The following is a 24,559-nucleotide window of genomic DNA, read 5'->3' on the forward strand; positions in this document are numbered from 1 at the left end:
CATGTACCTCCGCAGGAGATGCCCAAACACAGTTCTGCCTCAGTCTCTGTGGGATCTCTGGTGAGCACAAGGTTTGTTTGGGCCCTCTGAGAGTCTCTGGCAGGAACAGGGTTTGGTTCTAAATGCGAACTCGCCACACTTACTGTCTTGCCGTCTTAGAAGACATGGAGTAGCCATCACCGTCAACAAGAGAGTTGTAAATGAAGTACTTGGATGCAGTTCAAAAACAGCAAAATGGTTTCCGTTCGTTTCCAGGGCAAACCATTCAAATTCATGGCGATCCAAGTCTATGTACTGACCAGTAATGCTGAAGAGGCCGAAGTTGAATGGTTCTATGAAGACCTAAAAGACCTTCAAGAACTAACACCCCCAAAAGATGTCCTTTTCATTATAGGGGACTGGAATGCAAAAGCAGGAAGTCAAGAGACACCTGGAGTAACAGGCAGAGTTGGCCTTGAAGTACAGAATGAAGCAGGGCAAAGGCTAATTGCCGGGTCCAGCCCCGGTGAATCCAGGGAATTCAAAGCGAGGACGGCGTTGGCGAGGAAAGACTTATTTGTTTATTAATATAAGATTAGATTAAGAAACAATAGTATAGTAGGAATATTAAGGGGAGAAAGAAGGCTGAATAACTTGGCTTATGGGGAAGGCCAATAAAGTTCCAGACAAGGAGCCTGCACTATCTATGCTGGGCCACCAGCGCCCACTTGAATATCTAAGGGTGCCCCTCCTTAAGCTCCCTTTCATGCGGGTCTTAAAAACCAGGGCAAGTAAGTAGACTTAGTGAGCCACCCCGCTCCAGATGGGAATTCCGCCTGAAATTAGAGTAAAGAGGAGACACGGGGGAAACCAGTCCAGCGACTGGCTCTGTCCTCTATTGTTCAGAAGGCCTTTTATACTTTTGATAAAACATGGAGATCAATGGTTAACACAAAGTTATGCAGCGTTAGCAGTCCAGACTGTTATCAAAACCAGGCTTTTCTCTCTGCATACCTAATTGTATACACAAGTCTTAGGTGATTTACATCATCTTCTGGCCAAAAAGGGCAAATTAACATTTTGCAGCCTTTTTTCTGATAAGGGTTTGTCAACCAGAAGACTTATTTGTGTTGATCTTCCCAAAGTCTGGTGCCCCTCTCAGAAAGCACTAAATAAAGTTGCATTCTTAAGTAGCAAGGACACAAGAGGAGTGCAGTGATATATAACAAAGAGAAAAGTAATTAACTCAAAAGTCTAGTGTTGGTAACATCAAAACTACTATATATCTTTTTCCATATCTCGTTTACATTGATTAACATCCTCCCAGGTGCCAAAAAGGTAAAGAATACGGAGGCCTGGCAGCAGTCATTGAGTCAACAGTGAAAACCCTCTACCAATATAATTTTTAACTCTTTAGAAAAGGCTCTGTATCTTTAAGATGCTTTTAAGCTTTATGCTTCTCGCAGTTGGGGGCCTGTAAGCAATTCACAAGCTGTAAGAGGTCCGAGGGAACCTGTTAGGCAAGCTAGAGAGCTATCAGAGGGGGTTTTAACTGAAACATCCCTTTCAAATGCAGAAGACTAAAGCCCTGATTTGACTTTTTTCCAGAGAATATTAGAAGAGTGGAAAAGCAGGCAGATTCTTATTTTTGAGGGGTGGATGCTCAGGAAATTCCAGGGGGAAAACCTGAGGTCTGATTAGCCTTGCCATCAGAGTTCTGCCGCATGACCTTGTCACGAGTGGAATTCCTCATGCTGGCTCCCGACAGCTAATAGAGTTCTGCCAAGAGAGTGCACTGGTCATAGCAAACACACTCTTCCAACAACACAAGAGAAGACTCTACACATGGACATCACCAGATGGTCAACACCAAAATCAGATTGACTATATTCTTTGCAGCCAAAGATGGAGAAGCTCTATACAGTCAGCAAAAACAAGACCTGGAGTGGACTGTGGCTCAGATCATGAACTCCTTATTGCCAAATTCAGACTCAAATTGAAGAAAGTATGGAAAACCAGTAGACCATTCAGGTATGACCTAAATCAAATCCCTTATGATTATACAGTGGAAGTGAGAAATAGATTTAAGGGACTAGATGTGACAGACAGAGTGCCTGATGAACTATGGACGGAGGTTTGTGACATTGTACAGGAGACAGGGATCAAGACCATCCCCATGGAAAAGAAGTGCAAAAAAGCAAACGGCTGTCTGGGGAGGCCTTACAAATAGCTGCGAAAAGAAGAGAAGTGAAAAGCAAAGGAGAAAAGGAAAGATATAAGCATCTGAATGCAGAGTTCCAAAGAATAAGAAGCAGAGATAAGAAGGCCTTCCTCAGTGATCAGTGCAAAGACATAGAGGAAAACAGTAGAATGGGAAAGACTAGAGAGCTCTTCAAGAAAATTAGAGGTACCAAGGGAACATTTAATGCAAACATGGGCTCAATAAAGGCAGAAATGATATGGACCTAACACAAGCAGAAGATTTTAAGATGACGTGGCAAGAATACACAGAACTGTACAGAAAAGATCTTCATGACCCAGATAATCACAATGGTGTGATCACTCACCTAGAGCCAGACAACTGGGAATGTGAAGTCAAGCGGGCCTTAGGAAACATCACTATGAACAAAATTAGTGGAGGTGATGGAATTCCAGTTGAGCTATTTCAAATCCTACAAGATGATGCTCAACATTCATAAAACTAAGATCATGGCATCTGGTCCCGTCACTTCATGGCAAATAGATGGGGATACAGTGGAAACAGTGGCTGACTTGGGGCTCAAAATCACTGCAGATGGTGACTGTAGCCATGAAATTAAAAGACACTTACTCCTTGGAAGGAAAGTTATGACCAACCTAGACAGCATATTAAAAAACAGAGACATTACTTTGCCGACAACTGTCCATCTAGTCAAGGCTATGGTTTTTCCAGGAGTCATGTATGGATGTGAGAGTTGGACTGAAAACAAACCTGAGCGCTGAAGAACTGGTGGTTTTGAACTGTGATGTTGGAGAAGACTCTTGAGAGCCCCTTGGACTGCAAGGAGATCCAACCAGTCCATCCTAAAGGAAATCAGTCCTGAGTGTTCATTTGAGGAACTGATGCTGAAGCTGACACTCCAATACTTTGGCCACCTGATGCGATGAGCTGACTCATTTCAAAAGACCCTGATGCTGGGAAAGATTGAGGGCAGGAGAAGAAGGGGACGACAGAGGATGAGATGGTGGGAAGGAATTACTGACTCAATGGACATGAGTTTCAGTAACTCTGGGAGTTGCTGATGGACAGGGAGGCCTGGCGTGCTGCAGTCCATGGGGTCACAGAGTCAGACATGACTGAGCGACTGAACTGAACTGATGATCATCGTCGTGCTGGTGGCATCCTGGAAGCAAACTGTCCAAGAGACTGTCATTTAGAGAGTGGCTGCCCATAGGTTCGTTAATCTAGTTTGCCTGATGCATCAACAGGCAGGAGGATGGTTGAAAGAACCTGGATCTCAGTGTCAGGGGCTGCATGCAGGGCAGAAATCTCATACGCTGCACTGACTGTAGTTTATAACCTAAAGGCAAAAGTACATTGGAGAGACAAATTTGGGAGGCATTCTTGAGTGGGGCAGAAGATGAAAATTTTCTCCTGTTGAAAATTTTTCATTAAATTTAAATAAAATATATAAAGAAAGCATGGTGATGATGGTTTAGTCACTAAGTCATGTCCAACCCTTGTGACCCCAGGGACTGTAGCCCGCTAGGCTCCTGTGTCTGAGATTCTCCAGGAAAGAACACTGAAGTTGGCTGCTATTTCCTTCTCCAGGGGATCTTCCCAAATCAAGGACGGAATCTGCACTCATCTCTTGCATTGGCAGGTGGGTTCTTTAGCACTAGCACTGCCTGGGAAGCCCAAAGAAGCATAGGAAGTTTATGCATATATATTTATTTATATACATTAGTTCAGTTCAGTCGTTCAGTCATATCCGACTCTTTGCAGCACCATGGACTGCAACTAGCTAGGTTTCCCGGTCATTCATCATCTTCCCAAGTTTGCTCAAACTCATGTCCATTGAGTTGGTGATGCCATCCTCTGTCATCCCCTTCTCGCCCACCTTCAATCTTTCCCAGCATCAGGGTCTTTACCAATGAATCAGTTCTTCGCATCTGGTGGCCAAATTATTAGAGGTTCACCCTCAACATCAGTTCTTCCAATGTATATTCAGGACTAATTTCCCTTGGGTTTGACTGGCTGGATCCCCTTGCAGGCCAAGGGACTCTCAAGAGTCTTCTCCAACGCCACAGTTCAAAAGCATCAATTCTTCAGCACTCAGCCATCTCTATGGTCCAACTCTCATATCCATACATGACCACTGGAAAAACCATAGCTCTTAGTAGATGGACCTTTGTTGGCAAAGTAATGTCTCTGCTTTTCAATATGCTGTCTAGGTTGGTCATAGCTTTTTCTTCCAGAGAGCAAGTGACTTTTAATTTCATGGCTGCAGTCACCATCTGCAGTGATTTTGGAGCCCAAGAAAATAAAGTCTCTCACTGTTTCCATTGTTTCCCCTCTATTTGCCATGATGTGATGGGACCAGATGCTGTGATCTAAGTTTTTGGAAGGTTGAGTTTTAAGACAGCTTCTTCACTCTTCTCTTTAGCCTTCATCAACAGGCTCTTTAGTTCTTCACTTTGTGCCATAACAGTGGTGTCATCTGCATATCTGAGGTTACTGATATTTCTCCTGGCAGTCTTGATTCCAGCTTGTGCTTCTTCCAGCCCAGCATTCCTCATGATGTACTCTGCATATCAGTTAAATCAGCAGGGTGACAACATACAGCCTTGATGTACTCCTTTCCCAACTTGAAACCAGTCCATTCTTCTATGTCCTGTTCTAACTGTTGCTTCTTGACCTGCGTACAGATTTCTCCAGAGGCACGTAAGTTGGTCTGGTATTCCCATCTCTTGAAGAATTTTCCACATTTTGTTATGATCCACATAGTCAAAGTCTGGCATAGTCAATAACGCAGAAGTAGATGGACTCACCTGTAGATCAAAGAGTAAAGAACCTTCCTGCGATGCAGGAGACGAGAGATCAGTCCCTGAGTTGGGAAGTTCCTCTGGAAAAGGGAATGGCAATCCACTCCAGTATTCTTGTCTGGAGAAATCCATGGACAGAGAAGCCTGGCTGGTTACAGTCTGTGGGATCGCAAAGAGTCAGACACGACTGAGCAACTAACACACACACACAGATGCTTTTCTGGATCTCTCTTGCTTTTTGGATGATCCAATAGATGTTGGCAATTTGATTTCTTGTTCCTCTGCCTTTTCTAAATTCAGCTTGAACATCTATATACGTATACACACATAGACGTACCTGTGTATGCTGCTAAGTCGTTTCAATCATGTCTGACTCTGTGCGACCCCATAGACGGCAGCCCACCAGGCTCCCTCGTCCCTGGGATTCTCCAGGCAAGCACACTGGAGTGGGTTGCCATTTCCTTCTCCAATGCATGAAAGTGAAAAGTGAAAGGGAAGTCGCTCAGTCATGTCAGACTCCTAGCGACCCCATGGACTGCAGCCTAGCAGGCTCCTCCGTCCGTGAGATTTTCCAGGCAAGAGTGCTGGAGTGGGGTGCCATTACCTTCTCCGGTATCTATTTGTGTATATGCATACACAAATCAGTGGAATACTTGCCAACCATAAATATGTGAATTTTAGAGCAGTGTGGATGGACCTTAGGGTATGATGCTAAGTGAGAGCAGTCAGATGGAGAAAGACGAATACCGTACAATATCATGGCAAATGGCTGTGACAGTTCAGGACTCTATGAATGATAACATGCCAAGTTTTTTATAGACCTACAGAAAAATAAGATGAAGAAAAAATAAAAGAATGGAGAGCCAAAGTGTTGCATCCCACTTATATGTGCAAAGTAAAAAATAAAACAAACTCCAGAATATAACAACAACAACAAAAAAGATACAGAGAAGAAACTAGTTGCAACCAGTGGGGTGAAGGAAAGTGGTAGGTTCAGACAGGAGGAGTAGAATAAGACGTACAAACTACTATGTTAAAATAAATAACATATAAATATATACTGTACTACATAGGCAATAAAACAAAGCCTGCATACTTGTAACTTCAAAAGAAGCAATAAAATTACGAATACCTATACGGTATACCAGTACCAAAAAATATTGTACATCAACTATATTTCAATTTCAACATAAAAAACATGCAGACCCCTCTGACGAAGGCCCTGAGAACTGAGTCCTGGTAGAGACAACTCATATTTATCTTCTTAAATTGGACAGTGCCATCTGTACTTGTAGAAAATAAGCTTAAACAGACTTCTTCAATGGGAACGAAATAACACAGAGGTTGAGGATATGTGTCTTGGACGCTTGGAGGATGGACAAGAATATAAATATCACTGTCCTGGAAATACCTCAAGTGTCCTGTGATTTCTTATTTACAGCGAAGACTTAATGTCCAGGTCCACTGCAGCTTGTCTAAAAGTAAATAGCTTTATAAGATCCACAGAAAACCACGAAAAAAGCTCAGCTGCCATCCAGGATATGGGAAGATGGCATCTATGTAAGCACATGGTGTGACTGACCACTGTTTGATCATTATGTATTCTGCCAAGAGACGTATCCTATAAAAAGTGCAACCAATTCACAACCTCTCCAACAGCTGGGACGCCCTCAGCTTCTCTAGAAGAAGGGCCACGAGAATCCCAAGATGAAGGCTGTGTTCCTGACTCTCCTCTGTGGTCTGGTTGGTGCTGCCCAGGAAACTCCAGCTGAGATAGACCCCTCAAAGGTACGCAGAATGAGGTGATCTCCTAGAAGGTCTTGCTTGTTTGAGTGTGTGTGTGTGTGTGTGTGTGTGTGTGTGTGTGTGTGTGTATGTCTGGGTGCATGTGTGTGTGTGTGCTTGTTTTTGTGTACATGTAAGAGATTAGCTCATTTATATGCAGGGTCAGATTGTATACATACCGGGGTCCATGTAACTACCTGAGAAAAATGCAACCGTTTGTCTATCCGCTCTTTTATTTTTTCTTCATCTTATTAGTCTATAGGCTAAAAAAAAAAAAAGGAAACAATTTATCATGCTATCATTCAGAGAGTCATGACCAATCATGACATGTTTTATTTCAAAAAAACCCCTGAATTCTACACTTTCTGCCTGAACAGGAATCATGAATTCATGTCATGTTATTCAACAAGGTAAGGGGTAGAACTCTGCTTAATAAGGCTGAATTTACTTCTCTTCTGTGCGAAAGGCAGAAGCAAAGGTGGTGCTGTGTACTGGTGAGTAACCAAAAGAGATATTGACTGACGCTTATGGAGACCTTCCTTCTTAGATTCCAGGAGAGTGGCGTACCATTTACGCAGCTGCAGATAACAAGGACAAGATTGTGGAAGGGGGCCCACTGAGGAATTACTATCGTCGGATTGAATGCATCGATGACTGTGAATCTCTCTCCATTACATTTTATCTCAAGTAAGCACAGTCCTCCTTAATGGAAAGCAAGGAGACTGCTGACTTTGGAGACAGGGTCTGGGCTCCAATGTGCAGTGAAAGGTGGGAGTCATGGCTGTGAAGCTGAGGGTGTGAACTCTATTCAAGGGTGTCCTCAAGCACTGGGAAATGGATGGTGAGAAGGAATGTCTTGTCTGTTGGTTTTTCAGGGACGATGGCGCATGTCTGTTGCTCACAGAAGTGGCAAAGAGAAAAGAAGGATATGTGTACGTCATAGAATATAAGTATTCCAGCTTTTCCGATGGGCTGTCTTCCCAAAACCATGCAACATGTTCAGTTGGATAGCCTCGGTTCCATCAAAGAAAACTAGATGTCTGGATGGGTGGACTGCTTCCTCTACTCATTACCAATGCAATCTTGGAAAAGCCATTTAATTTTTCAGGAATCAATTCTGTTCCACAACACCGGCATGAGGTCCAAGGGTGGAATGTGGCCATTGATGATCTCTGAGAAAAAGCCCCAGAACGGTGACTATACATGTTCCCTGGGCATGGTGAAGGGCATAAGATTATGTATATATTACTATTTTAAGATTATAAAGACTCTTTCAAAGTTGTTTTTACCTCTTATTTCATCTACATGATCAAATTTGCTTAAAGTGAAGAAATTTCTTAAGTATTAACTTTCTTTATTAGTAAGTGTAGTAAGTAGAACATGATTAATTTAAAGCCCCCAAATGAGAGCAGCTAAAATAAGAGCTCTGCAATGCAGAAGACCCAGGTTTTATTCCTGGGTTTGGAAGTACCCTGGAGAAGAAAATGACTACCTACTCTAGTCTTCTTGCCTGGAGAATCCCATGGACAGGGGAGTCTGATGGGTGGCAGGCCGAGGTTCACACATGTCAGACACAACTGAGTGATTTTCACTTCACTTCAAAACAAGAGCAAAAATTTCAAAGAATCTTTGCATGTATTGAAAGTGAGTTTAGCATAGACTTCTATCTCCACAGTTTGAAATAACAAGAAATATTTCTCAAATATAGTATCAATACATAAGCTGAAAGGAGCACTAACAGATTTCTTTCCCTGTATTTGAAAATAACAGGAAATGATCCTCAAGTATTAATACCAACACTGTAACATTACATTAAGTGATCCAGTGTCCACAGGATTCATTTTCATTGACAACGTATACAACAGAGCACTCTGATCTTGGTCTGATGCAACTATTTTAATTTGAGCTGTGGACATGCAGCCACAGGATCTCATCTGCAATCGTTCAAGAGTATGTATGTCCAACATCAGACAGTAGACTAACGTATACCTCTTTTGTTAGCTCTTATGCTAGGAAATAACTCTGGATATGCAGTAACTCTCATTTTACTAAGATTCATCTAATTTTTTAGAACTGCTTTCTAACCATGATGGTACTTGCAAATTGGGTCACAAAATTCCTGAAAGTGTAACAGTCAGCTCTTGTGAGCGGCTATGAGATGGCTGAGGTTCAACTATAGTTGCAAACAAGCAACTTTGCTATCGTCCACAGAGTGCTCAGTTTCGAAGACTGAAATTCTTGATGATCTTCAGGAGAGGGGGCTGTGGAGAGGGCTTTCCTACTTCACTAGCTCTCTTAAAGATTCTAACAATACACCACTAGAAATGTCTTTGAGACAAAGTTTACCATCAGAGAGAAAACAGACGATAGAGAGCGTGAGAAGAATAATACATGTTCAACTGAAAAGGAAAGAAGTTCATCATACGGAGGTTTGAATTTTTTTTTTTTTCTGTCACAGTCGACGGTACCAATACTTTGGAAGTGATTCATGTGTCAGAAAACATGCTGGTAACTTATGCTGAAAATTATGATGGGGAGAGGATCACAAAAATGACTGAAGGTCTTGGTAAGCACTGGAGCTTATGTAGATGAGCTCCTATGATCAGTACTTTTACACTAAGGAGAGAGGTACAGACACCTTATGATAGGGCTTCAGGTGGCTCAGCTGGGAAAGAACCCACATCCAATGTGGGAGAGCTGGGTTTGATCCCTGGGTAGGGAAGATTCCATGGAGGAGGGCATAGCAACCCACTCCAGTATTCTCGCCTGGAAAACCCCATGGGCAGAGGAGCCTGGCGGGCTAGAGTCCATGGGGTAACAAACAGCTTGCAGGATATGACCCAGAACAGTATCTGTTGTCCTTGGAGGGGAGCTACAGGTGCTTGTCTTTGCTTCATGACTACATTATTCTTCCTTGGTCTCTTTTGACCATTTCCCTTTGCTTTCCCGCATTCTCATTTCTCTGATTAAACTTATCCTTTGACTTAAATATTTCACAGACAAAAGGCAGGCCAAAAAACAGGGTGGGTGGGGCAAGGAACACAAGGTTCTGTTCCATCTCACTAGGACCAGTGTGGTTTCAAAACTTCCCCATTCCCGTGCCCATTCATTTCACAAGGGTTCATGAAAACAGCAGGGATGGACTTCTAGAATGTCAACAATGTGGACAGGAAGAGATGGAGTTGGGAGGAATTCCGAGTCTCAGACCCGCCATGACCTTCTGTGATGTCCCATGAAAGACTGCATCTCACAGGGGGCTGCCTAAGGTCTCGGCTGAATGATTAGCAGTTCAATGACTAGTACTCTGAACTGGAAGGGGATAACATGTTAACCGTGTGGACTCTACCCCCACGGACACATCTGAAGACCTGTGTGCACTTGGGCACCTCTGTAAATAACTACCTGGAAAGCAGGGTTTAGGTGATGGTGGAGGGCAGTGGTGTTGCTGAGACTTACCTATCACTACAGGTAGGGGCCAGCTGACTCTCTACAACCCATAACGGATTCTAACACACACCTCTTCTGCCCTGTCTGCTATGAAATCCAGCCAAAGGAACCAGTTTCACTCAAGAAGAACTTCAGAAGTATCAGCAGCTGAACAGCGAAAGGGAGGTTCCAAATGAAAATATAGAAAATGTCATCGAAACAGGTAAAGCCCCAGAGGATGACAGGTTTCCAAAATGAAAACACATTACCAGAACATCCCATTCAAATTACCTATTGGCAGAGATATCTTGAATAAGAGCTGTTTTGAAATAATCCTTTGAAATAGAGGCATGTCAATAATCATTTTCCCTCTTATTCATTCTCTTTCACAGACAATTGTCCTCCATAAGAACAGTGAAGAGCGGTTGGGTAAGTAGAATTATGACGCTTACAACATATTTTTTTTTTTCCTCAGTAGCTTAACACTTTGGGGGAGGGGGGTTTTTGCCTCTTTAAGAATGGGGTACATACACAATGGAATATTACTCAGCCAACAAAAAGAATGAAAAATACCATTTGCAGCAACCTGGATGGGGTTAGAGATGATGTTACTAAGTAAAGTAGCTCAGAAAGAGAAAGGCAAATATCATATGCCATCACTTCCACGTGGAATCTAAAATAGCATTCAAATGAACCAATAAAGAATGGAGGCAGACTCAAACACAGATAATATGAGCAGATAGACACTAAAATACACAAAACAAATGACAAAGACCAACTGGAGAGAACAGGGACCTATACTGAGTGTCTTCTAATAACTTTTAAGAAGAAGAATGAAAAAAGGTATACATTTACCTACACATATATGTAAGTGAGGGCTTCCCAGGTGACTCCGAGTTCCAGAATCTGCCTGCCAATGCAGGAGACACAGGAAACATGAATCTATCCCTGCGTCAGGAAGGTCCTTCGAATAGGAAATGGCACCCCCACACCAGTAAAGTTGCCTGGAAATTCCAATGGACGCAGGAATCTGGGAAGCTATAGTGCATACCGTCACGGTAGCAACAACATACCGAGAAAGCAGCAGCAAAAGTATGAATGCGTCACTTTGCTCTGTACCTGAATCTAATGCAACATTGAACATCAACTACATTTCAATAAAAATTAACTTAAAAAAAAGATTGGGATGACCAAACCCTTCACCTTGCCAAGTGTCAAAGGGTTGGGCTTCCTTAGTCTTTGATTGAGAATATCTAAACACTGACATTGGTGTAGAATCCACTGTGAGATGCTTTGAGGACAACGGAGGTGGTGTGAAGGCCTGAGCTGGGAGTGATGATGATCGCTGGGGAATCCCACTGTGAATGAATGGGCTCGCAGCCACAACACATGTGTGATGATTAATGATATCACAGAAGATGTAAGCGGCACAGGGCACACAGCATATAATCTCCTGCATCTCAAAGAGCTGTGAACATGTAACTTAGTGTCTCTCGATATCAGACCTCATACCAGACTGCTCACAGCTAGTTTCACCACATGGTAATTTCATGGAACCCCCAGGGGTACACACACAGACCAACTTCTGTGAAATGAGTCTTGTAGGAAAATTTCCCCACTGCTTCCATCAGCAACTGCTTCTATCATGTTTCAGACAATATCATATTCGTGCTAATCAGGTCAACAATGTTTTACTTTTTTTCATGTTAAAAGAGAAAAATGAAGCAAGAATAGAGCAGCATCAAAGCACTAAGGTCTTCCAATCATCCATATGAAGACGGTAGACCTTTTCCTCAAAATCATCATTTATTCTCTCCCAGGAAATCATGACCCTGAACCCACGGCTGTCCAACTATGAATGTCCTCTGTTCTTGCTAATGTTACTGGATTCCTGAACTGATCAATAAATTGATTAAAGCACATATGTGTAGTGAACAAAGTTTCTATATTTGCAAAGACTCTACACATGTAAATTCAACTGTGTGGAAAATCGAGTGTACAAAGAAGGTGGAAATAACTCTGTTTAGGATGCATGGTGTGAATTCTGCAAGTGTTTCTGTGAGATGAGAGAAAAAGCCACAGAAGGTAGTTTTATATGCTGAAATGAGGTTCTGATCAGTTGTCACATGAGAAATGGGATTGGTTTTCAGGTACCTTATTCTGAGCTGTCCTAAGTGGAACCTGAAAACAACTCAACGATGGTGTCAAGCAGTGTTCATCTGCTGTGGGGTTGCAGGAGGTGGTAGAGATGTTTCAGAATGAAGTCTTACATGGCTTCCAGGGGGCACAGTGGTAAAAAAAATACACCTACTGTTTCAGGGGATGGAAGAGATGTAGGTTTGATCCCTGGGTCAAGAAGATACCCTGGAGAAGGTAATGGAACCCCACTCCAGTATTCTTGCCTGGAGAACCCATGAACAGAGGAGTCTGGCAGGCTACAGTCCAAGGAGCCGTTAGAGTCAGGCATGATTTATGAACTGAGCGCGCGGGCGCGCGCACACACACACACACACACACACACACACACACCAAAAGTGAACAGTGTTTACTAAAGAAAGGGCAGCGATGGTGTTTACAAAGCACAGGGTCTGTGATGTCCGACTAGAGGGGGGCTACTCTCCTTCTCAAACCCCAGAAGCAGAGACTTTGATGCTGACGCAATGCAGGTGCAGAGTTACCTAAAGCTCTGCATAGAAGGTGCTTGCTCGTCAGATATTTCTCAAAGTAATAGTCATTGACTGGTGCCAACCAATGGGCCAAAGAAGCATCATGGGTGTCCCGTAGGTCATGCCACTTGACCAGACAAGGCACCAGGAAAAATGTGTCAGGGAGGTGAAAAAGATGAGGCCATCCTAGACCACTCTGGAGATCTCTGGTGGATTCACGAGGAGGTGGAAGGCTGGGTGCACCTGAACGGCTGTGAAGTGAGAGGCAAGACAGAATAGGGCACTGGGCCTGGACCCTGCCAGGGCTCAATGTAAGCTGTGTGCACTCTGAATGCATGTTACAAGCACACACTGATGTCCAAGGTCAAGATACTGGTGTCCGTTGACTCGGGTTGTTGATGGAAAACAGAACAATGGCGGTTGACGAATAAGCTATACTCCCTACATGGATCACTGCCTTTTGTGCTGAAGGGGCTGGCATGACTCAGCGAAGCTACGGGCCATTTCGTGTAGGGCCACCCAAGACAGAACGGGTCACTGTGAACAGTTCTGACAGAAGGCGACCCACTGGAGGGGGGCAGTGGCCAACCACTGCAGTATTCTTGCTGTGGGAACCCCATGAGCTGTACAAAGTGCCAAACAGACATGACACTGAAAGATGAGCCCCCCACCTCCAGGTTGGAAGGTGTCCAATATTGCTCCTGGCGCGGTGTGGAGGACAGCTACTAATAGCCCCAGGAAGAATGAAGCTATGCTCACTTAGGTCTGATCCAAGGAAGCGACCTTAAACAAGAATTAAAACGAAGAAAGGACAAACGGAGCAGAGGGCCTTCCCCAGGGGTCCAGTGGTTCAGATTCCACCTGCCAACGCAGGGGACACACACTGAATCCATATCCTGGAAGATCCCACGTGTGTATGATAGCAAAGGCCACACACTACACAAACTCCGCTCGTGCTCCAGAGCCTGAACAAGAGAACCATCACAACGACAAGCCCTCCCTCCATCACGAGCGAAAGGCAGAACACAGCAAGCAAGAGCCAGTGTGCGTTGTAAAATTTAAAACGAAAACAAACCCTTAGCAAAAGCTATAAGAAGTATGGCCACTGAGATACCCCACTAAAATACTTTTAAAAAATTCTCAGGGAAACAGTTGACGTGTGAATAATGAAAACATTAGGAACCAGGCAGGAAATAGGAACCGTTAAAAAAAATTTTACCTGAAAAATTATTTTCAAGGATCTCTATCCAGTTGACAATATATCACATCCTGGGGAAGAGGGATCCTCTCTCACAAGTGTATAAACTTTAATCAGTGTGGATATACCAACTCTTAGAAGTTTGCAGGAAGATCAGGAGTAGGAAGCTAGAGTCAAAGAAAAACCATCATTGGTGATTTACATAAGACATAAGTTGACTAACACATCTGTTACTCATTTTACCCCGTGTGTGTATGTGTGTGTGTGTGTGATAAAAACACTTAAAAGTTTTGCTCTAAGCCACTGACAGGTATATGTGCAATCCTATTTGTCATAGTCACCATTCAGTTCATTACATATTTCTTTAAATCACAGGAGCTCTTTAGCTAGTTATAAATAAACAGGAAAAAATATAACAAAAGAAAAAAAAAAAACCTGAAGTAGAACTTAAGTCAATTAAACCCTTATGTGTGAAACTGAGTATTTGCTTATGCTGAGAACTCTGAAGCCACCATTTATTCAAGGATTATTTCTTTTGGCTCCAAAATGCAGCAAAACTAATGTCTTGCTCTTTCAGACACGCTTTGTGAAAATCAACAGAAACATGTACTGCTCTAATGATCCGTAAATGGATGACAATTCTATTTTCACAAGATGGGAACTGTGAATGCTTTGCTTTTGACACAAACTTGTTGAAGGCCACTCGTGTGATCCTCACGTTCTAACTGTCTTTTTAACACTGCCCCAAAAAGAGAACCAAGAATGGAGAAACACAAACCAGGACACAACCAAATATGCTCGTGGGGAAAGGACAGGAATATAGAGACAAATAGATTTTGGATACAGTTACAAAGGAAATTCAGAAGAGAACAATAATCTTATAAGGAAAACTGTGGGAGAAATTGAGAATTCATGTGACCAAAAAAATAATAATAATAACTTCAACTCTTTCATTGCTCCACGTTTTACAACTAACACAGAGAGATTCATAGACGTGTATGTAAGACCCAAAGCAAGAAAGACTCTAGAGTTAAAACACAGGTGGACACAGTGATCAAAGATTAGGCGGTTACTGATTAAAATATACACCAAACAGGATCCCACACTGGGAACAGAATGTTAATAACCAAGCCTCAATCAAAATATTTACATCTTTGAGGGACAACCTTAAGGAAACACAAGTGAAGCCAGTGACAGGGGGAAAATATTCGCACATCTCCATCTGAAAAGAGACTCATATCCAGAAAAGGTAAAAACCTACAGACTTCATGAAAAACAAATAATTCACACAGTAGTGAACAAACCGACTTGCAGAGATGCCTGACAAAGGGAATAAACAGATGGCAACCACCCCACTTTACTCACCGAGGAAATGGAAAATACTCCTGAAACTGTATGCACTAACACACTCGTTACAGTCTCTGACATGAAAACAGCTGACCATACTGAGTCCTGGCAAGGATGGAGCAGCAGAAATTCTCATCTCCTGTTGGTAGGGATCGAAAATCAGAGCCACAGAGATCCAGCAGCTCAACCCCTAAGTCTCTACCCAGGAGTTAAGATGGCTCACTTCCTTACGAAATCGTGTCTATAAATGTGTATCCATCAACACCGGAATGGATAAAAGTGGGACATATCCTGATGGCACTATGCAGGGGCAGTGGGGAAGGAGTCTAGAAAAATACATAGATGTTTATTCAAATGAATATGCTGAGGGAAAGAAGTCAGTAACACGCAGACAAGGAGTGGAATAAGAGGTCAGTTCAGTTCAGTTCAGTTGCTCAGTCGTGCCCAACTCTTAATAACATACAAAGATTATTTGACAAATAAAGATTGGAAAACATAGGGAATAACAAAGGCAATATTTTATAAGTCTAAAGGTAGAAATGAAATTATAAATACCTATGTGCTACACTTGTAGCAAAAAAATATTGTACATCATCTGTAGTGCAATTTTAATATTAAAAATATATATATTGACCCCTCTGACGAATTCCCTGGTAACTGATTCCTGGTAGAGATACCTCCTATTTATCTTAAACCAAAGGTGCCAACATTCGTTTTAGAAAATAAGCTTAAACAGACCTCTTCAATGTGAAAGAAATAACACAGGAGTTGTATAAGAAGGACAGAATGCCAAACTGCTCCGCTGCCAACCAGGATGTCAGAAGATTATGCTTAGGTCACCGTGATGGTGCGATTAGCCACTGTTTGACCAATATGTATTCTGCCAAGGGATGTATCCTATGAAAAGCGGGACCAGTGTACATACTCTCCAGTAACCGGGGAGCCCTCAGATTCTGTAGAAGAAGGACGTCGAGAGTCACAAGATGAAGGTTCTGTTGCTGAGTCTCGTCCTTGTCCTGGTTTGTGCCGCCCAGGAAACTCCAGCTGAGATAGACCCCTCAAAGGTACCCAGCATGAGCTGATCTGCTAGGAGGTCTTGCTTGCTTGATCGAGTGTGTGTGTGTGTGTGTGTGCATGTGTGTGTGAGAGGCTGTGTGTGCATCTGACAGAGATGATTCTGTGTACATGTATGACCAGATTGTGTACCTTCTGTGGTCGACATATCTACATGAACGTAATATTGCCCTCTGTTTATCTGTTCTTGGTTATTTTCCATTTATCTTATTCATCTGTAGGCAAAAGAAACAAACAAAAAGCCTAACAAGCTAACGTTCAGAAAGATATGGACTGTCACGGCCTTTACAGGCGTGCTTTTAGCTATTTCAAAACACTCTGCATTGTCTGCAAAACTTTCTGAATTCTACGCTTTGTGCTCCAATAGGAAAGATGATTTCCTGTCGTGTCGTTCTGCAAGGTAGAGGGAGGGACTCCTCTTTGCTTTAATAAGATTCAATTTGCTTCTCTTCTGTGGTAAACGCAGAAGCATAGTGGTGCGGTGTATTGGTAAGTAAGCAGAAAAGAGATTGACTGCTGTTTATGAGGAACTTCCTTCTTAGGTTACAGGTGAGTGGCGCACGATTTATTCGGCCGCGGATAACAAGGAGAAGATTGTGGAAGGGGGCCCGCTGAGGTGTTACAATCGCAAGATCGAATGCACTGATGACTGCGAACACCTCTCCATTTCATTTTACGTCAAGTAAGCACAGTCCTCCTCAGCTGAAAGCCAGCAGTCTGTTGACTTCTGACATGGGGTCCAGGCTCCAATGTGCAGCGAGAGATGTGAGGCATGGCTGTGAAGTTGGGTGTGCGAACTCTATTCCCAGAAGGGTGTCCTCCTCAAGCCCTGGAGAGTGAACGGGTGGGAAGGAATTGTCTTGTCTGCTGTGTTTTTCAGATTTGACGGGAGATGCCAGTTTTTCTCAGGAGTGCTAAAGAGACAAGAAGGAGGTGTTTACTTCATAGAATGTGAGTATTCCAGCTCCTCGGACAGGTGGTCTTCCCCAAAGCATGGAGCATGTTCAGATGGATAGTCTGTGTTTCACCCAAAACAACTAGATGTCTCGACGGGTGGACTATTTCCTGTACTTGTCACCAGTGCAACCTTGGAAAAGCCATTTAACTTTTCAGCAATGAATTCCGTCCCACAACACCAGGATGAGGTCCGAGGTTGGAATGTGGCCACTGATGGTCTCTGAGAAAAAGCCCCAGAACATGGACTCCTCATGTTCCTTGGGCATGGAGAAGTGTGATCACCTACTTAGGATAATGATGACTCTTTTACAATTTTTTCTTTTACTTGACCTACATGATTAAATTTGTTTGGACTAAAGAAATTCTTTAAATATTCAAAGTTTTTCATTAATAGGTTTAGTAAGTAGAACATGATTAACTTAAAGTCCAAAAATGGAAACAGTTAAAATAACAGCCAAAATTTCAACCTCATTTTTTATATAATTTGAAAGGGACTTTAGCATAGACTTCTATCTCTATACCTTAAAATAAGGAGAAATAATTCTCAAATATGAATATTAATACATAATTTAAAAGGGGGATTAACATAGATTTCTACCTATAATTAAAATAAGAGGACATAAATCTCAAATATTAATATCAGTACTGTAATAGTCTACTCAGTGATCAAATGTCTGTATGTTTCATTTTTATGGGGAAAAAAATGTACAACAGAGCACTCTAATTGTGGTCTTATGCATTTATTTTAATTTCAACTGTGGACACAGAGCCGCAGGATCTAATCTGCAAGCATTTCACATTATATATGCCCAACATTTTGCGATAGACTAATCTGTACCTCTTTTATCTCCTCTTGTCCTAGGAAATAACTCTGGATGATGGACTGACATTTATTTTAATATCATTCATTTAAATTTTTGAATTCCTCTCAAACCATGATTGTACTTGCAAACTGGGTTACCAAATTCTTGAAAATTTAACAGTCAGCTCTTGTGAGGTCCTATGACATAGCTGAGGTTCAACACCTCCTAGAGTCACAATAGACAACTTTTTTTCATTCAAAGACTGCTCAGTCTAGAAGACTGGAAGTCTTCATCTTCAGGAGAAGAGGGGGTGGGGTGGAGAAAGCTTTCCTAGTTCACTAGCTATCTTAACTACTTCTAACAACGCATCACTAGAAATCTCAGTGAGATACAGTTCACCATCCAAGGCAAGACTCACGATAGCATGTGAAGAATAAGTCAGGCTCAAATGAAAAGAAGTTAATCATATTGAGGTTTGATGTTTGTTTGTTTTTTTTCCTCTGCCACAGTCGAAGGTGCAAATTATTTGCAAATCATTCACGTATCAGACAACATCCTGGTACTTTATTTTGAAAATGATGATGGACAGAAGATCACAAAATTAACTGAAGGTTGCGGTATGTACTATAGCTTCCCCAATACAAACTAGATGTGTTCACATGATCAGTATTTTTACAGAAAGGAGAGAGGTACACACATAACTTATATTAGGGCTTGACCTGTGGCTCAGATGTGAAAGAAATCACCTGCAGTGTGGGAGACCTGGGTTTGATCCCTGGGTTGGGAAGATCCCCTGGAGGAGGGAATAGCAATGCACTCCAGTATTCTTGCCTGAAGAATCCCACGGACAGAGGAGCCTGGTGGTCTATACTCCATGGGGTCACAAAGAGTCAGACATGACTGAGCGACTGAGCACAGCACCTTATATGAAGCGCATTTGAACAGATGTGTGTTCACACGGCGAATTCAGACTTCATGTGATGTGAGTCGGGGATACAGAAAGTCTGTCTGCTAGAAAACTGTGGAAAAGTATCCACTGGGGGATTCTATCAGATGGCTCTTTTAAAAATGAGATATAGTTATCCCAGAGATCCAAGGAAACATTTCAGGATGCTCCATGAGTTTCTTGTCAAGTATCATACAGAGTTGCTGGGTCCTGACGCCAAAGTGAACCAAGGTGTAAACCTGAGTTTAGAAACTCACAGGTCCCCGGCCATGACTGCATTCATCTCCATGACAAATGCTTTCTCCTTTGTCACAGTCATGAAAGTACTGCCTGAACCTGAACCCAATGCTCTGCAGATACCACCGGACCACACTGAAGACTGCAGAGGCAGCGTGGTCTGGAATGGTAGTCATTCTGCCATCCGCCCAATCCCCTGGGTTCACTCCCACACCGCTTTATCCCCTCTGATATTATATCCTCATCGGGGATGGGTGGGGGTTGTGTCTGTTCTTTGAGGATGACAAAGTGTGAGTTTTCCTCAGTAGCATGTGTGACGTTGTCACCAAATGTGGGATCTTGCTGCCTGCCTTTCAAAAGGCAACCAAGAGCCCAGCTTCTTAGAAAGAAAAGTCTGCTCTCATTCAGATGCAGACACCTACAGGGAGAGTGGACTTCTGTCCAAAGGCTGACTGCCCCAGCCCACAACTGGCAAACAGAGGGAAAAGTGCTCTTATAGACAGAGGGAGAGGGCTCCTTGCAAAAACAGAGGTCAGCTCCAACAGTCATTTTGAAATCGATCATCAGTGGTCCGAACAGCATCATCGTGACTGTTTTAGGCACAGTGAATCGACAGTTCCCAACTCCTTGAAACCAATTCTCTGAATTGTGGCAGCTTATGTTGCAGCTACAATCTAGTCATCCTGTAGTTAACTTGTCCATCAGGGTGGGGTTTCAGCGTCTATAAGACAGCGCATAGGATATGACCCAGAACAGTATCTATTGCTCTTGGGGAGGAACTACAGATCCTTGTCTATGCTTCATGACTACATTATTATTATTTCATCTCCTCTGACAGTTTTCCTTTGCTATATGACATTCGCAATCCTCTGATAAACTTACACTTTGACTAAAATCGTTCACAGACAAAAAGCAGGCAGAAAATATCAGCTATGGGGCATTGAACATAAGGTGATCCACCATCTCAGTGGGGTCAGTGTGCTTTTGAAAATTCCAAATCATCCCCCCGCCCATTCATTCCATGCTGCTGCTGCTAAGTTGCGTCAGTCATGTCCGACTCTGTGCAACCCCATGGACGGCAGCCCACCAGGCTCCTCTGTCCCTGGGATTCTCCAGGCAAGAAGACTGGAGTGAGTTGCCGTTTCCTTCTCCATTTCATGAGGGTTCGTGAAAACCCCAGGGATGGAATTCTAGGATGTAGACAAAGTGGACAGGAAGCATTAGAGTCTGAGAGTTGAGTCTCAGACTTACCACGACCTTCTCCACTGTACCATGAAAAGCTGCATCTCCCTGGGGCATGCTTAAGCTCACAGCTGAATGACCTGTAGCTCACTCAGTAGTGGTAAGAACTGGAACGTGGTAACATGGTAACTATGTGGACTCTACCCCCATGGACTCCCGTGAAGACCTGTGTGCACACACAGGCACGTCTGTAGAAAAATACCTGGGTTTAGGTGATGGTGGAGGCCAGCGGTGTTGGTGAGACTTACTGATCACTACAGGTAGGAGCCAGGTGACTCTCTACAACCCAAAACAGATTCTAATACACACCTCTTCTGCCCTGTCTGCTATGAAATCCAGCCAAAGGAACCAGTTTCACTCAAGAAGAATTTCAGAAGTATCAGCAGCTGAACACTGAGAGAGGGATTCCAAATGAAAATATAGAACATGTCATCGAAACAGGTAAAGCCCCAGAGGATGACAGGTTTCCAAAATGAAAACACGTCACTAGGACATCCAATTCAAAATTCCCATTGACACAGATATCTTTGTACAAAGCTGTTATGAAATAATCCTTGGAAACAGAGGCATATCAATGGTCATTATTCCCCTTATTCATTCTCTTTCACAGACGACTGTCCTCCATAAGAACAGAGAACATCAGCTGGGTGAGTAGAGACGTAACACTTCCGACACTGAGGTTTTTCTCCGTCGGTTCGCTCTTTGGGGGAGGTGCAAGTTTTCACTGTTTTAAGAATGGGATACATACACAATGGAATATTACTCAGCCGTGAAAAAGAATGAAACGATGCCATTTGCAGCCACACGGATGGGCCCAGAGATGATCTTACTAAGTGAACTAAGTCAGACAGAGAAAGGCAAACATCATATGCCATCACTTCCACATGGAATCGTAAAAATATGATGCCAATGAACCATTCATAAAACAGAGACAGACTCTCAAACACAGACAAAATTAATGGTCACCAAAGGGGAAGCAGGCAAGGGGTAAATTAGGAGTTTAAGATGAGCAGATACACAGTAAAACTTTTAAAATAAATGACAAAGGCATAGTGGATAACACAGAGAACTATACGCAATGTCTTGTAATAACGTTCAAAAGAAGAATCTAAAAGGTATACATTCACCTGCTGCTGCTAAGTCGCTTCAGTCGAGTCCGACTCTGTGTGACCCCATAGACGACAGCCCACCAGGATCCCCCGTCCCTGGGATGCTCCAGGCAAGAACACGGGACTGGGTTGCCATTTCCTTCTCCAATGCATGAGAGTGAAAAGTGAAAGTGAAGTCGCTCAGTCCTGTCCGATTCTTAGCGACCCCATGGACTGCAGCCCACCAGGTTCCTCCGTCCATGGGATTTTCCAGGCAAGAGTACTGGAGTGGGGTGCCACTGCCTTCTTCGAAATACATTTACCTACATATATGTATAACTGAGGCTTTGGAGGTGACTCAGTGGTCAAGAATCTGCCTGCCAGTGAGGAGACACAGGAGACGTGGCTTCTGTCCATGAGTTAGAAAGATCCCTTGCAGTAGAAAATGGTAACCCACTCCAGTATTCTTGCCTGGAAAATCCAATGGACAGAGGACTCTGGCAAGCTTTAGGCCATAGGATGCAAACAGTGGGACATGACTTAGCAACTAAACCACCACAAATGTACAGACAAATCACTTGCTGTACAGCTGAAAGTAACGCAACGCTGCAAATCTAGGATGTTTCAATAAAAACTGATTTACAGAAAGAATAGGAGAAGAAAACAGTCCACCTTGCTGGACAGCAAAGCCTCGGGCTTCCGTAAGTGGTTGGATTTAAATGTCCAAACACAACACTGGTGTAGACTCCACGGTGAGATGCTCTGAGGACAGAGGAGGAGGCGGTGTGAAGCCCCGAGCTGTGAGATGTGATGACCCCCCCCGGTGAATCCCACTGGGAATGAAGGACCTTGCAGCCGCAACACATCTGTGATGATAAAGGAGACTGCAATCGACGTAAGCCGCACAGGTGACACAGGATATCGTCTCCTACATCTCAGGCCTCTGAATATGTAACCTAGCGACTCTCAGCAGATGAGCTGATGCAGGACTGCTTATCGCTAGTTTCACCAGGTGGTAACGCTATGCAAGCCCACAGGGACACACACAGGGACTTCTGTGAAAAGGGTCTTGTAGGATAATCCCTCACGGCCCCACTCACAGAAGGACTTCTGTGAAAGGTGAAGGGAAAAAATTCTCCCCTGGGTCCACCATCCACTGCTTCTCTCTTCTCCTTTCTGCTATCACCAACATCATGTTAATCCTAATCAGCTCAGCAAGTGCTACTTTTTTTTTTTTCGTGTTTCAAGCAGAAAACAAAGTCAAGAATACGAGCAGCATCATAGCACTAATCATCTGTATCAGGATAATAGACCTTTTCCTTGAAATTGTCATTTCGTCTCTCCCAGGAAGTCACGACCCGCGACTTGCCTACTACGAGTCCCCTGTGCTCTTGTTGATGTTACTGGATTCCTAAAGTGATCAATAAACTGATTAATGCACATAGGTGTCAGTGAGGGCGTGTGCCATACATCTAACGCACAAAGCATGTAAATCCAACCGGGTAGAAATCGAGGGCACAATGAAGCAGGTGATAACCCTGTTTAGGACACGTGGTGTGAATCCTTAAACTGTCTTGGTAAGAAGAGAGAATAAACCACAGACAGTAGTTTTACAGTGCCTCCCCTGGATTGCAATGGGAACAACATGCAATAATAACATAGAGCGTCCACAAGTGAACCTGTTTGACAAAACAGAAATAGAGTCTCGCGGACATAGAGATCAGACTTGTGGGTGCCAAGAGGTAGGGAAGGGATGGCGTGGGAGTTTGACATTAGCGGATGCAAACTTGTATATGCAGGATGGACAAACAACAGGTCCTACTGTAGAGGACGGGACTATATCCAGTCTCCTGAAATAAACCACATGGGGAAAGAATATCAGAAAAAGAATATCTGTATGTGTACAACTGAGTCACTAGTCTGCACAGTTCAGTTCAGTTCAGTCACTCAGTCGTGTCTGACTCTTTGCAATCCCGTGGACTGCAGCACGCCAGGCCTCCCTGTCCATCACCAACTCCCAGAGTTTACTCAAACTCATGTCCATTGAGGCAGTGATGCCATCCAACCATCTCATCCTCTCTCGCCCCCCTTCTCCTCCTGCCTTCAATCTTTCCCAGCATCAGGGTCTTTCCTAATAAGTCGGCTCTTTGTATAAGGTGGCCAAAGTACTGGAGCTTCCGCTTCAGCATCAGTCCTTCAGATGAACACTCAAGACTGATCTCCTTTAGGATGGACTGGTTGGATCTCCTTGCAGTTCAAGGGACTCTCAAGAGTCTTCTCCAACACCACAGTTAAGCATCAATTCTTCAGCGCTTAGCTTTCTTTATAGTTCAACTCTCACATCCATACATGACCACTGGAAAAACCATAGCTTTGACTAGACAGATCTTTGTTGGCAAAGTAATATCTCTGCTTTTCAATATGCTGTCTAGGTTGGTCATAACTTTTCTTCCAAGGAGTAAGCGTCTTTTAATTTCATGGCTGCAGGCACCATCTGCAGTCATTTTAGAGCCCCCAAAAATAATGTCTGTCACTGTTTCTACTATTTCCCCATCTATTTGCCATGAAGTGATGAGACCGGATGCCATGATCTTAGTTTTCTGAATGTTGAGCTTTAAGCAAACTTTTTCACTCTCCTGTTTGACTTTCATCAAGAAGCTCTTTAGCTCCTCTTCACTTTCTGCCATAAGGGTGGTGTCATCTGCATATCTGAGGTTATTGATATTCTCCCTGCAATCTTGATTCCAGCTGGTGCTTCTTCCAGCCCAGCATTTCTCATGATGTAC

At 43.2% G+C, this 24,559-nt stretch overlaps 2 protein-coding genes across 2 annotated transcripts; both read left to right on the top strand.

Annotated features, from left to right (window-relative positions):
* Positions 1-6,711: 6,711 nt before the first annotated feature.
* Positions 6,712-13,160, top strand: LOC138930131 (allergen Bos d 2-like). The gene is made up of 6 exons (XM_070289725.1): positions 6,712-6,792; positions 7,337-7,476; positions 7,665-7,733; positions 9,246-9,355; positions 10,337-10,438; positions 13,018-13,160. Exons 1-6 carry the CDS (start codon positions 6,712-6,714, stop codon positions 13,158-13,160), a joined length of 645 nt encoding a protein of 214 aa, XP_070145826.1.
* Positions 13,161-16,356: 3,196 nt separating this feature from the next.
* LOC138930134 (allergen Bos d 2-like) lies at positions 16,357-23,188 on the top strand. Its single transcript, XM_070289736.1, has 6 exons — positions 16,357-16,490; positions 17,043-17,182; positions 17,381-17,451; positions 18,770-18,877; positions 21,025-21,126; positions 23,121-23,188. Exons 1-6 carry the CDS (start codon positions 16,410-16,412, stop codon positions 23,186-23,188), a joined length of 570 nt encoding a protein of 189 aa, XP_070145837.1. The 5' UTR covers positions 16,357-16,409.
* Positions 23,189-24,559: the final 1,371 nt, after the last annotated feature.

This window comes from Ovis canadensis, chromosome X (genome assembly GCF_042477335.2).
Source record: "Ovis canadensis isolate MfBH-ARS-UI-01 breed Bighorn chromosome X, ARS-UI_OviCan_v2, whole genome shotgun sequence".
NCBI lineage: Eukaryota > Metazoa > Chordata > Mammalia > Artiodactyla > Bovidae > Ovis > Ovis canadensis.

Excerpts from the sequence above, each read along its gene's own strand:
- LOC138930131 (XM_070289725.1), top strand. The coding sequence starts at position 6,712 with ATGAAGGCTGTGTTCCTGACTCTCCTCTGTGGTCTGGTTGGTGCTGCC. Across the intron at positions 7,477-7,664 it reads TCCATTACATTTTATCTCAA|GGACGATGGCGCATGTCTGT; the intron begins GTAAGCACAGTC and ends TTGGTTTTTCAG. Across the intron at positions 7,734-9,245 it reads GGATATGTGTACGTCATAGA|AGTCGACGGTACCAATACTT; the intron begins ATATAAGTATTC and ends TTTTTCTGTCAC.
- LOC138930134 (XM_070289736.1), top strand. The coding sequence starts at position 16,410 with ATGAAGGTTCTGTTGCTGAGTCTCGTCCTTGTCCTGGTTTGTGCCGCC. Across the intron at positions 17,183-17,380 it reads TCCATTTCATTTTACGTCAA|ATTTGACGGGAGATGCCAGT; the intron begins GTAAGCACAGTC and ends TGTGTTTTTCAG. Across the intron at positions 17,452-18,769 it reads AGGTGTTTACTTCATAGAAT|TCGAAGGTGCAAATTATTTG; the intron begins GTGAGTATTCCA and ends CCTCTGCCACAG.